This window comes from Anolis sagrei, chromosome 3 (genome assembly GCF_037176765.1).
Source record: "Anolis sagrei isolate rAnoSag1 chromosome 3, rAnoSag1.mat, whole genome shotgun sequence".
Taxonomy (NCBI): domain Eukaryota; kingdom Metazoa; phylum Chordata; class Lepidosauria; order Squamata; family Dactyloidae; genus Anolis; species Anolis sagrei.
The window spans coordinates 131,460,049-131,473,356 of record NC_090023.1 but is presented as its reverse complement, the minus strand read 5'-3'; the positions used below and the strand labels follow the sequence as shown (position 1 = coordinate 131,473,356).

At 38.7% G+C, this 13,308-nt stretch overlaps 1 protein-coding gene across 2 annotated transcripts in view; it reads right to left on the bottom strand.

Moving 5' to 3' along the window:
* KLHL1 (kelch like family member 1) overlaps positions 1-13,308 on the bottom strand; it is a 193,982-nt gene that overhangs the window by 44,063 nt on the left and 136,611 nt on the right. Inside the window, exon 7 of one of the 2 annotated variants that reach the window (XM_060769401.2) lies at positions 1,819-2,046. In XM_060769401.2, the coding sequence (XP_060625384.2) occupies positions 1,819-2,046 (228 nt within the window). The remainder of the gene's footprint in view (positions 1-1,818; positions 2,047-13,308) is intronic. The other variant, XM_060769402.2, reaches the window with a different exon arrangement.

Here is a 13,308-nt window from a genome sequence, read left to right as displayed (position 1 = left end):
ACTAAACCCTCCCTCTCTCAAAATCTAAACCCTTTCTTCTATCCCACACCCAACAGCAACAAGCAGAAGCAACAACAACGGTCCTACTCTCCCTTCCCTGGCTGCCAATGAGCTTTCCAACCATGTGCTTGGGTTTATATACAACAATGGCTGCCAGATGCTGCAAAACCCTCCCCTCCCCAAAATGTAACCCCTGATTAGCTGGAAGGCAAGCATCTTAGGCTTTGCCTCCCAGCAGGCCTCGCAGAAACGTGGCGGAAATCCCTTCAAAAGGCAAAAATATCTGTTTTTTTCTGCATTACACCACATCCAAGCAAACCTATCCAACCCTATTATCTATCTATCACATACATGAGAAAGGTGGATAAAAACAGCTGAATAATGTTAAAATATGAAAGCAACACCTTGTCTCTCTCCTGAGGAATCTGTACAAGGACCAAGTAGCAACAGTCAGAACTGACCACAGAACAACAGACTGGTTCAAGATTGGGAAAGGCGTACGGCAAGGCTGCATACTCTCACCCAACCTTTTTAACTTGTATGCAGATCACATCATGTGATGTGCGGGGCTTGATGAATGCAAAGCTGGGGTGAAAATTGCTGGAAGAAACATTAACAACCTCAGATATGCAGATGACACCACTCTGATGGCCGAAAGCGAGGAGGAGCTGATGAGCCTTCTAATCAAGGTGAAAGAAGAAAGCGCAAAAGCTGGGTTGCAGCTAAACATCAAAAAAACCAAGATTATGGCAACAAGAATGATTGATAACAGGAAAATAGAGGGAGAAAACGTGGAGGCCGTGACAGACTTTGTATTTCTAGGTGCAAAGATTACTGCAGATTCAGACTGTGGCCAGGAAATCAGAAGGCGATTACTTCTTGGGAGGAGAGCAATGTCCAGTCTCGATAAAATTGTAAAGAGTAGAGACATCAGACTGGCAACAAAGATCCGCCTAGTCAAAGCCATGGCATTCCCTGTGGCACCTACGGATGTGAGAGCTGGACCTTAGGGAAGGCTGAGCGAAGGAAGATCGATGCTTTTGAGCTGTGGTGTTGGAGGAAAGTTCTGAGAGTGCCTTGGACTGCGAGAAGATCCAACCAGTCCATCCTCCAGGAAATAAAGCCCGGCTGCTCACTGGAGGGAAGGATACTAGAGACAAAGTTGAAGTACTTTGGCCACATCATGAGGAGGCAGCAAAGCCTAGAGAAGACAATTATGCTGGGGAAAGTGGAAGGCAAAAGGAAGAGGGGCCGACCAAGGGCAAGATGGATGGATGGCATCCTTGAAGTGACTGGACTGACCTTGAGGGAGCTGGGGGTGGTGACGGCCGACAGGGAGCTCTGGCGTGGGCTGGTCCATGAGGTCACAAAGAGTCGGAGACGACTGAACGAATGAACAACAACAACAACAACATGAAATCAAACTGAGTGGCACAAAACACTCTGGTGCTAATACCTTCAAATACAAATATATGCCTTCACACATTTTATGCAGATCTCCAAAAAAAACCTGAAGACACTTTGATCATTTTGATTTCCTAATGGAGGTTGAGGGAATGAATGGCAATTTCCATTACTTGTAGGTCCAATTCAGACACTAATCAATCAGGTCTGTCTGAATCAGATGGATGGCCAGTCAAAATAACTGAATCAAGCAAAATTTCAAAAAGCTTGCAAGGCCCTGGGATGTGTTGTCCCAACAAGAATGCACTTAATATATAACTACAGAATATACAATTTAATTGATGATAATCAGTAGGTTTTCACTGCAAATTAAACATTTTAATCACAGAAAATGCTGGGAAATCTCTTTCTTACCTAAGCCATGCCTATGAGTTGACATTGGAGGCAAAATAGTCCATGCCTTTGTCTTTGGATTGTAACATTCAACAGTGTTTAATGTCTTTAAACCATCGCGACCTCCTATAACGAAGAGTTTGTCATCAATGACAGCCACACCAAACTGTAATCTTCTGCCATTCATCACTCCTGCTTGGATCCATATATTTGTCCTGAGATCATACTTCTCTATGGTGGTAGCACCTGCTGAGAAATATCAATAGTGTAATTAATAAGAGTATTTCTACACAAAACTATACACCTGGTTTATACATAGTTACAATAATGCTTCCAAGATTTTTCTTTTTTTAATTGAAAAAAATATCTGGATCTATATAATCTATTTCATTGTAGAAGTGAAAAAACGCACAATTCTGGCAAAACTCCATAATCCTGAATCCAGCTAATAGTACAAATAAGCTTTCTTTGATCTTTTCAGTGTAAATTTTACTTGCCATTTTTTCTTGAAAACTAGCTTTATGCGTTGTGGATGATGCTGTGTTGCATTTAAAATGGTGTATTTCACATTCCATCTAAACTTCCTGTCTCCTCATACAGGTTAAGTATCCCTTATCTGGACATCCTGTAGGCCTCAAAATCCAAAAATGTCCACATAAGTGGCTAAGACACTGATACCTTTGCTTGCTAATGGTTTAATGTCCGCAAACTGCTTTACAAAAAAAAAAATTGAGGCTACAAGAAGCAGAATGAATTTTGTGTTTAGACTCGGTTACCATCTCCATGATATCTTGTTATGTATTTGCAAATATTCCAAACCTCCCCTTCATTCAAAATCCACAAGACTTCTGACCCAAAATATATTAGTCAAGGGACACTCAACCTGTATTTATTGTGCCTATGGACTTCTATCTGAAGCCCATGTTTAAAGATTTGTCTTTATTCACTTTCTCTTCTGGTACAGTTCCACCCACTTGAATCAGATGCTGCAGCTGCTTCTGTGGTTTAAATGCAGATGAGATGTGGCTGGAGTCTATTCACACTCTCAATTAACAGAAAACAAAATCATGCATTCCACATTTTTGTGAGAAGGATATCCAAATGAGCTGAATTTAAAATACTCTAGAGGGAAAACAATTACTAGTATCAACTGAACTCCTTGTATGCTTTGTTTTCACACTCACACATCCAAGTCATGCTTCCTTTCCAACCATTAATTACCCCACAGAGAAAACTGCATTCATTATAGCGTGCAATTAAAGGTTTCTAATCTATTTTCTTATAGAGTGATACAAAAATTATTTAGTATAATATATGTATATTTCATAAAAAAAGATTCTTTAGGAAATGAACAGCACTCGTCTGAATAAAAATAAACTTTGGTAAAGTTTTTTAAATATAAAGAGTATAATATCAATTCTATTTTGTATCCCAGTGTAACAGAACAATAATAATCTAGATGCCCAACTGGATGTATTAAATTCCCTTCTAATTTGCTAGGCTGCAAGAAATATTAACTAATTTGTGCATTCAATTATCTTAAAGTATTTTTTCATAGATATGAATTCAAAACTGAAACTTTATACAAATGAATAAATTCACTAATTAGAATAGATGGAATATAACACTCCTCAGTGTAGTTTTATATTAATATTGAAAAGGTTATGAACATGATACACATTTGTTGAATGTTTCATGGACTGCTATATATGAAAAATTTGTTATCCATAAACTGTTCAGTGTAACTGAAACGAGCAGTTGTATCTTTGTGTATCTTGTTCACAAAATAGTTATGTAGCTGAAATGTTTTAATTGTGAATTAATTTTGCATTATGGTTTATATATTAGAGCTTAAATTCATTGTATGAGAAGCTTTGTTTTCCCTCTCTCCCAAAATGGTCTCAGAGGTTTATTCATTGGAGCAAATGTTTGGGATGCATGAAGAAGTGGAAGGTGGGAGGAGAGGAGTAATCACTTGCCTCCTGTTTCTCTTCTGTGACCTTTCTTTTTAAAAGGTAATCCACTGAATCCTTTATAGGAATTTATTTGTAAAAAACCAAAACCATTATTATTCACCATCCTTTGTAGCTACTCATGAATCTCTCTGTGTCTATATCTCACACATGCACACACACACATACACAGTCTATAGTGTTTACAGTGGGGATAAAAACAAGAAAAAACTAAGGGACATTATGAACCTAATCGTGGCAAATCCATAGGGTTCTGTTGGGGGGCATGGAGGATGCGACTTACTTGGGACCTCATCACATGGTGGAAGCATTGCCACCTGGCTTCCCCCCATCATCCTCAAAGTATCATAAGAAGCCTCCTGTGTTGCCGTGATGGTGGCATACACCACTTCCTCTCCCCTTTCCTGATAGAGCCCAGATGGAAATTGTGCAATGGGCTCCATCCTGATTTTCATATCTGGAGAAATCTAAAGATAGTTGGAAGTTTGTCTACAAGCAAAATATTTGATTGAAATTAAGGGAAATTTGAAGACCATGTAGTGGATATGTGTGATAGTTATACACATATATGCAATACACATAGTCAACCCTCTATATCCACTGATTCAACCAATCACAACTTGAAAAAAATCCTAAAAACAAACTTTTTTTATATAAGGGACACCATTTAACTAAACATTATATATAATGGGACTTGAGCATCCATGGGTTTTGATAACCATTAAAGAGTGGGGGCACCAAAGCCCAGCAGATACTAAGGATTGACTGTATACACAGTATATACACACAAAAAGTCATGTGATTATATGACATAAAGTGATTTCTAAGATAAGAATACCCCCCCCCCAAAAAAAAAATCCAAGAAGAAATAAACACACATGCATTTTCATTTCATCTTGTGTGGTTTTACTTATAATCTAAAAAACTAAAGTAAGTCCAGCATATAATAGTTTGTGTCATAATTATGGCTAGTCATTTGGCAGGATATAGCATATGCTAAGGTTCTCAGTAAATATAGGTTCTTTATTGACTACACTTTTCTTACTCAGGGGAAACCTACACTAACATAAAGCTTAAGATTGTTTTAAGCTCCACTCAGGCCCGTAGCCAAGATTTTGATTCGGGGGAAGGCTGAGTTTGATTTCAGGGGGGGGGGGGGGCTGAGTCTGAGTGAAAGAGGGTCTACCCTAGCAAACCTTTTGTATCGTTACCCCAATACCCCCATGCATATGGGATATATTGAGAATGGTGATCAAATCATGATATGAATAAACATAACAGTTTAAACAATGTACCAGTAAGGCCTTCTCACGATCCACCATGAGAATTTGGGGGGGGGGGGCTGAAGCCCCTCAAGCCCTCCCCCAGCTACATGCTTGGCTCCACTTAATAGCATAGGGAAAGAAGGGAAAACTTTATGTACTAAACAAGATAATATAATAATGGATATAATTTCATTGATGCAGAAGGAGAAGGAGGCAGTGGCAAAGAAGAAAGAAGGCACGATTTCTATAGTGTTTTAACCCTGAGATCCCACTCTTCTTGTCTTCAGTGTCACTACTTCCTTGTCTCTCTGTGTGTATTTGTTTTCATGCTATAGTCCACTAGATGAGCGATTCAGCACTGCAGTATTCTTGCCTATGTGCTTTTATATACTCAAAAGACATCAGAAAAAAACTGCCATCAACATTATTTGCAGAAATATGACTATCTTCTGAGCAAACAAAAAAAAAAAAAAAAACAAGCCACAATCTTTTTCTATTCCTTCTGCCTAGGTTCTTTCATTTCTCTAAAGCATTTCTCCTTGATATCTGTGTCAATAACCCAGTTCAATCACATTTGTTCCACCTCAATAGATTTCTTTTTATCTCAACAGATACTATTGCAGATCACTAGGCCAAGGTCACCAGTTTGCACCTACTCAGAGGCAGCAACTCTAAATCCTGAACAAAATGGTCAATGGTATATGTCAGCAGCAACTTCAGTAGTAGCAGAATCAGCACAAAGGACTTCTGGAGAAAAATGATTTACAGACCCGACTGCAGTAACAGGCACTGCAAAAAGATTCACCTTGAGCTGTACAACCAATCCACCCCAATCCCAAATTGGATTGGATTGATTCAAAATAATCTTGAGTTGGTGTGGTTAGGATTTGTCTGAAGCAATTAAGTTAAATTATATTGAAGAGGGGGGATTTGTCTCCAATATCTTGCAATATATATGAGTTCAGATAATAGCAAAATGGCAGAAGGGAAATTGGACTTTACCCAGTGACGTTTCTGGCTCCAGCACCCTCTAATTACAACATTTGCAGAGAAGAATGGTAAACAATATATTCAATTATCTCCCCTTCTCCCCAAGTATTCTTATTTTGGTTCTCTGTTAGTAGCAAGAATATTTGTGAAAGACCTTTAGTTGCTGACAGCTTTCTTTGAGCTGTGTCTTGGAATTTTCCAGTAAGAGAAAGTGCGGTGAAGCAGGCAGCTGGAGAGGAGAGCCTTGTCGAGGATGAAGTCAAATACCAGAGATGAGAAGGAATCGGGGAATCAAAATAAGCAGGCAGGTCAAGAAGGAAAGGAGCACAGATGCAGAGCCAGAAAGTTCAGGAGCCAGTTGTACACACACCAGAAAGGATGATAGAGGAAAGGGTGATTGGAGAGAAGCAGCCTTGGCAGGCTAAAGTGAATTAGCAGGGATGTGAAGGGACTGGGAAAACAGAGCAAGCAAGGAAGTCAAGAAAGAAGGGGAGGTCAGAATCAGAGCCCAGAGATTTCATAGGATGGAAGAAGCTTGTTTTCTCCTCATCTCAAAAACAGCACATAAGTCAATGAAAAGGCATTCTGTTTAAACATGAGCAAGTAGTTCCTGAGTGTAAGAACTGTCAACTGTCAAACATGGGGGGTGGATTGCCTTGGAAAGTGGTGCACTCCCTTTGTTAAATGTTTTTAAACAGAGATTTGATGTCCATATGTCAGTGAACCGCCTTGAGTCGCCTCCAGGCTGAGAAAGGCAGTATACAAATATGGCAAATAAATAAATAATAGCAGTAAGTGTGGACTAGATGAACCTTGAGATCTCTTAGCACACTTTAAACATATTATAGTAATCTAAGCTCCAACATCTACCTGGCTGCAATTTATGACCTCATCACATGGAGCATTTTCCCCATCATAGGACACGTCTTCACCATTTCAAGGAGAAAGAGGCACAGAGCTCATCAGATGACATTTGCCTACTTCCACTTGTCACCTGTTGCCCTCCGTTGTTGAAATGGAGATGAAGAATGTTGAAAGGAGAGAGCTCAGAACACGGGCAGCTAATTGTGTTCTGAGCCCCTGGTGCACACCAGAACTGCTGCCAACACCAAAAAAAACACATGTGATTGGATCTGACAGATTTGCCCATGTTGAATAGTTTCAGTGATGTGGAGGAATGGACATTACTCATCACTTTGCTGTTACTGCATTTTCTCCATAATATTTATTTATTTATTTATTTATTGTATTTGTATACCGCCTTTCTCAGCCTTTCAGCAACTCAAGGCGGTTTACAGGCAACAAGTAATATACATAATATCAAAATGCACATAAAAACATTAAATACAATATAAAACCACAACAGAAATAATAAGCAATAGGCAGGAGACAGGTGTTTTTAAAGTCTCTTCCTCAGTGCCTAGTCATGTTAATCCCATACCAAGGGACCATATGATCTCAACATCCCTCCTCCTCCCCCTACAAAAATGTTATTACCATATTGGTTTCACAATGTAACATTTAAAGTAAGGGTCATACAACTGATTGTCTAAATTTCAGTTTTAATTGAATCTGAATTAGTCCCAAATGAACAGAAGGAGCATCTATACTATAGAATTAATGCAGTTTGACACCATGTTAGCAGCAATGGCTCAATGCAATTGAATACTGGGAATTATAGTTTTATAAAGTTGTTAGTCTTCTCTGTCAAAGTATGCTGGTGGGTCACCAAACTAAAAATTCCAGGATAGTGCCATGATAGTTAAAGTGGTTTCAAACTGCATTAATTCTATAGTGTAGATGCACTCAGATCTGCAACCTTAAATTGGACCCAGAATTAATTGCACAGTTGCTCAGCCCCTCTGGATATGCAGTATATGCCTGGATACTGACAGCTCATTCATAGTTAAACTAAGGCTGTCATCCTACAACAATTCCTAACAGCTGATAAAATGGCTGAAGTCCAAAATGCCTGAAAGATCAAAGGTTGGGAAACACTGGCAAAAATGGTGGTAGCAACACAGGTGGTGCCAGAGCAACTTGGTTAAAATGACCATCAATTAACCAACAGGGTATAAATGGTCATCAATTAGTGGAGGGCCATTCTTTGGAAGTGTTTAAATAGAGGCTGGATGGCCAATTGTCAGGGATGCTTTGATTGTGCTTTTCCTTCATGGTGTGTGTGTGTGTGGGGGGGGGGGGGTTGGACTAGATGGCCCATGTGGCCTCTTAAAACTCTATGGTTCTATGAACTTGTTGAAACATCATTTCAAAACAAATGGTTACACCTTGCTTGAATCCCTCTCACAGGTTCAGAGAAGAATAGATAATATACAACTTCACTAGATGGACCAAATTCATTGGCACAGACTGGTTCCTCTTCAGTTTTCGCATGGAGCCTGCCGGCGCCCATCCTACAATGTACTTCTACTTCCAGCAGGGCTCCATGGCAAAATTGAAGGGGAACTGGTGTACGCTGCTGCCACAGCAACATAGGAGACATCCTGTGTTGCATTGAGATAGATGGGGGGGGGGGGGGCAGGCAGTGGACACTTCCCCCATGTGATGGGGTAAGGGAGAAGCTGGGCATTGTGGGGCATGGGATGATGGATTCCCCCCACTCCCCACAGATCCGTGCAGATTCCAGAGGCAAATGTGATTATGTCCATAGTCAAGGATGGGGAATACAAATCCTGTTTAGAAAGGTTTTGAACCCTCAACAAAAGATGATTTGTTCAAAATTGGTACAGAAAACAGGGTATATTCAGAAAAAAATTGAGGGTGATATTATATTCCAAATCCTGTTCTTTTCAGTAATTCATCTGACAACAGGCTATTGCTGCCCTGCATGAGATGTCTCAGGAGCCCCCGGTGGCGCAGTGGGTTAAACCCCTGTGCCAGCAGGACTGAAGACCGACAGGTCACAGGTTCGAATCCGGGGAGAGGTGGATGAGCTCCCTCTATCAGCTCCAGCTCCTCACGCGGGGACATGAGAGAAGCCTACCACAAGGATGATAAAACATCAAATCATCCAGGCATCCCCTGGGCAACATCCTTGCAGATGGCCAATTCTCTCACACCAGAAGCGAGGTCACTCCTGACACGACAAAAAAACAAAGCTGTCTCAGTTGTAGTTTCTCTGTTCCTCTGCTAAACACCTAATACTGAGAACCATATGAATGAATTCATATTCACTTCAAAGTCAAAATATCTAATATAAACTAAAGAAATTTAAATTCAGATATCATGCAGGTTTTTAAAAGTAAGGATCCCCAGATATTAATTTGGGAGAACAATTCCCACCCCTCATAAAAAAACATAATAGGAAAATAATATTAGTTGATTTATGATTATGATCAACAGGGAATTAAGGGAGTAAAATCCCAACTTCTTCTTTCATCTCTCAGTGTGAAAAAGATAAAATGTGTTCTGTGGGATCCTATACAGCTTACATTAGTTATCCAAAATGGATTACAAAGGATCAAAGCAAAAAGGTATCCGTGGTCCTGCTTAAGCCACCTGATGAAACTTAGAATTCCTCCTGTTATTTAAATACTTCATACATTTTATCCTTATTTTTCTTGCTTTTAGTGGTTTTTTCACATACCTACTGATCACCTATTCTTCATCTGGTTAATTCATAACCTACTTGACCTAATATAAAGTAGATTTTGATGTTGGGCCACACTGAGACCACCAGTAGAGCAGCCACATGTGCACATAGTTAAAATAATTAGTTTTTCTTTAGAACTATAAACAAGCATGAAGAGTTGCTTGCTGTGATAAACTTTCATAGCAGAAAACTTGGCTATTATATAGAGTTATGAAGAACTAATTAGTGTCTCTTTCATGTTTGGCATAAAATGATACACCAGAGAGCAATTGGAGAGCTAAATCCACACACTGCTCTGTCTCTTCCAGAAGCATCTCAAATATCTATGCCTAACAAAAAATGAGAATGTTGCCCTTCCGTTGAAAGTTTGTTTAAATGTTTTTTTCAGTCATAGAAAATAGGTCTGGCATTTGAAAGAAAAAAAGGAACACAATGTCTCCTAATAATGCTGACACCCTCAAACAATGTGAACCACTGATGCAACTAAAATAAAATTAATATGCTTTGTGATATTTAGCTTGAGAAACAACTTGAACGTGGATGTTGATATATCACAAAATGTGATATTATTCTACTAATGAACTGCCATTAATTTATTCTTGAACGCCCAAAATCCTATACACACTCAGTCAGGCATGTAGCCTGGTGTGGGGGGGGGAGGGTTGGAGGGCTTCAGCCCCCCCCCCCCCCGAAATTCTCATGGCGGTTTGCGAAAAGGCCTTGCTGGTGCATTATTTAAACTGTTATGTTTATCCATATCATGATCTGATCACCATACTCAATATATCCCATATACATGGGGGTATTGGGGTAACGATGCAAAAGGTTTGCTAAGGTAGACCCTCTTTCACTCAGACTCAGCCCCTCCCGAAACAAACTCAGCCCCCCCCCCCCCCCCCCCCCCGAATCGAAATCCTGGCTACGGGCCTGCACTCAGGAAGGACTAGCTCCATTGATCTGGGTGGCATTTACATCCCAAAGATGGCCTTACTTTGTGTACAAAGAGGATGCGATCCATCTAACTTCTAAATACCCCTTTGAATGTGATCCACGTGCCTCTTAGACTTTGTAGGAAAATTGATTTACTTAGGAGGAACCTAAAAAACAATCAGAGTCCATTAACAAATTATAAGTAATGATGTCAACTGTTTGAAGATTGCCTGATGTCTAGTGTGGAAGCAAGTGTGCTTCATAGGTCTTCAAGAATACCCCAGGTGACTTATTTTGAGTTTTAATACCTATGAAATATATCAAAGAGATGGCCCAATATACTGAGCAAACAACTCCTTACAATATTATAGGCCTTGTTATCTCTAGAGCTGGGGACAAAAAAATGGGGACTTTGGAGAAGGATTTTTGCAGGGCAAGGTTTTTCTCCTATGTACATAGCAGCTCATTTATTTATTGTTCATGGAATTTGTTTATAAGCCACAATGAAATTAATAACACTACAATTACAAAAGCAAATTGACTAATTGTGTGAGTGGGGGAAGAATTTTACTGACCACAGTATTACACATTGTCATTAAGAATATTATTTATTTCCTTTGGGCCAGAAATACTGTATTTGCTAAAGCCCTTTTCTCTTCACATATACTTTTATTATTTCATTTCTTCTGTAAGTATTTCTGTGTATGCTCTCAACTTATTCCCTTAAGATTTCTTGTATACAGGAGCAAAAGAGACATGACTTTCTATCTGAACTTTAATTTTACAGCTGTATAAAACCAGTTTGTATGAACATTATTCTCATCTTATTTACCAGAGGCTGATAAATTCTGCTAGAAATCATTGTGCAGCCACATTCCCAAATCGGAATCAGAATCATCAGCAAAAACAATCCTCAGAAAAATAATAAAACAGAAAGCTTCCAAATTCATAAGATACTCAATGCAAATGTTAAGGAGCAGGTCTAGTCAATAAATGCAAAACCAAGTATTCGTGAATGACAAAATGCAATCTCAGAACAACAAGTTGGCATAGAAGAGATTAATGTGCATTAAAAAGTAAATATAATTCATTATGTATATGCTAATTGGGTAATACTTGTTGCCAAACATGCTTGCAACACACATTTAAAAAGTCAGGAGAAAGGTAGCTTTCATAGTCTATAGATATGGTTACTTCACTAAATATTCAGTACAATCCCAATGTCTAGATCCACTGGATGTACCAGGAGCATTTAAATAAAGAATAGCAAAAGCGCAAGGTTATCATGGTGGTCTTTCTCAGGTAACCATAGGAAGTTCCTGAAATGGAGCATTCCAAGAGTGAGATGATGACCAAAATTACTCCACTCATGTATACATCAGGTCATTATAAATATTTTTGCTTTCTCTAAATTAAGAAAGTAGATAGACAAGGTCTGTTGTCCTGCGCAACATACACACCTTATCACTCTGGCACCTTCCATTCTAGAAGGTTTGCACATGTCTCATTGGACATGTTAGGATTGCAGTGGCAGTTTTTACTATTCCATTGAAACCAATGGCACAAAGTAGCCATAAGTATTTTAAGACCCATTACTTTCAATTGTTATTATATAGCATCATAAGCAACATTAGATATAAAATATATGCTTTATACCTTCTCTTTCTTTATGTGCTCCTCAATGTAATTTTTAGTAATAATGAGCCTTATTCCATATGTTCCTATTTAATTCATTTTTCAGGACATTCCTCATACAAGATCACATTCAAGTATGATAAAATGGGAGAAGTCATGGAAGAGAGCATTGTTTGGGCTATTATTTTGGAAGTACTATGTAACAAGGTTTGATTCTGCCTTTTCAAGTTTATTGCACATACATATTCACTTCATAATTCCAAGTTAGCTCTGATATTCCATTTAATGCTTTCAGGAAGCCATCATCATTGCCACTCTTAAATTCTGATTCTAAGCCCACTTGCAGAAGAATATGTCCGATTTAACTCAATGGGCCTTATTTTTGAGAAGATATGTATAGGATTAAATTGTCTTAGTGGTGTTTGATGATGACTTTACTAAGGCATGGTGTAGTGGCTTCAAATCCCTGCTCAGCCATAGAAACCCAATTGATGACCTTAGACAAGTCAGTCTCTCAGCCTAAGGAGAAGGGAAAAGCAATTCCATTCTGAACAAATTTAGCCAAGAAAAACTCATGATAGGCTTTCTAACCATAAGTCAGAAATGACTTGAAAGCAAACAACAACAGAAACAGCAACAGCAGGAATGGCAACACAAGAATGTTTCCCTTAATGGTCTTGCCCTCTTTGAATACTCTCCTGGTGAAGTCAGAAGAAAATAACTTGCATTCCTCCCATACACAGTCATGAACAAAAGAAAACTGATTGAACACAAATGTTTACTGGCACTTAAGTCAAGTCATTCCTACATTCAAAGACATATAAACATTTTTCCACCTTCACAGTTATTATAGGGGCTTGCATTTCTAACCAATACTGAATGAACAGGCTATTTATAGGTCTACTGAACATTAATTTGTTTGAATATTTTTGGATTTAATAACCAGATTAAATATTAGTGAAATTATTGTTTCAGCAGATCAGCTTTTATCTCTTTCCATTACTTGTATATTGGATTTTTTAAAAGATGTATTTCTTAGCTGGTGTATTTCAAAGTTTTATTTTCTCTGTGTTCACTCTACACAATTATTCATTTGGAAGCTAGA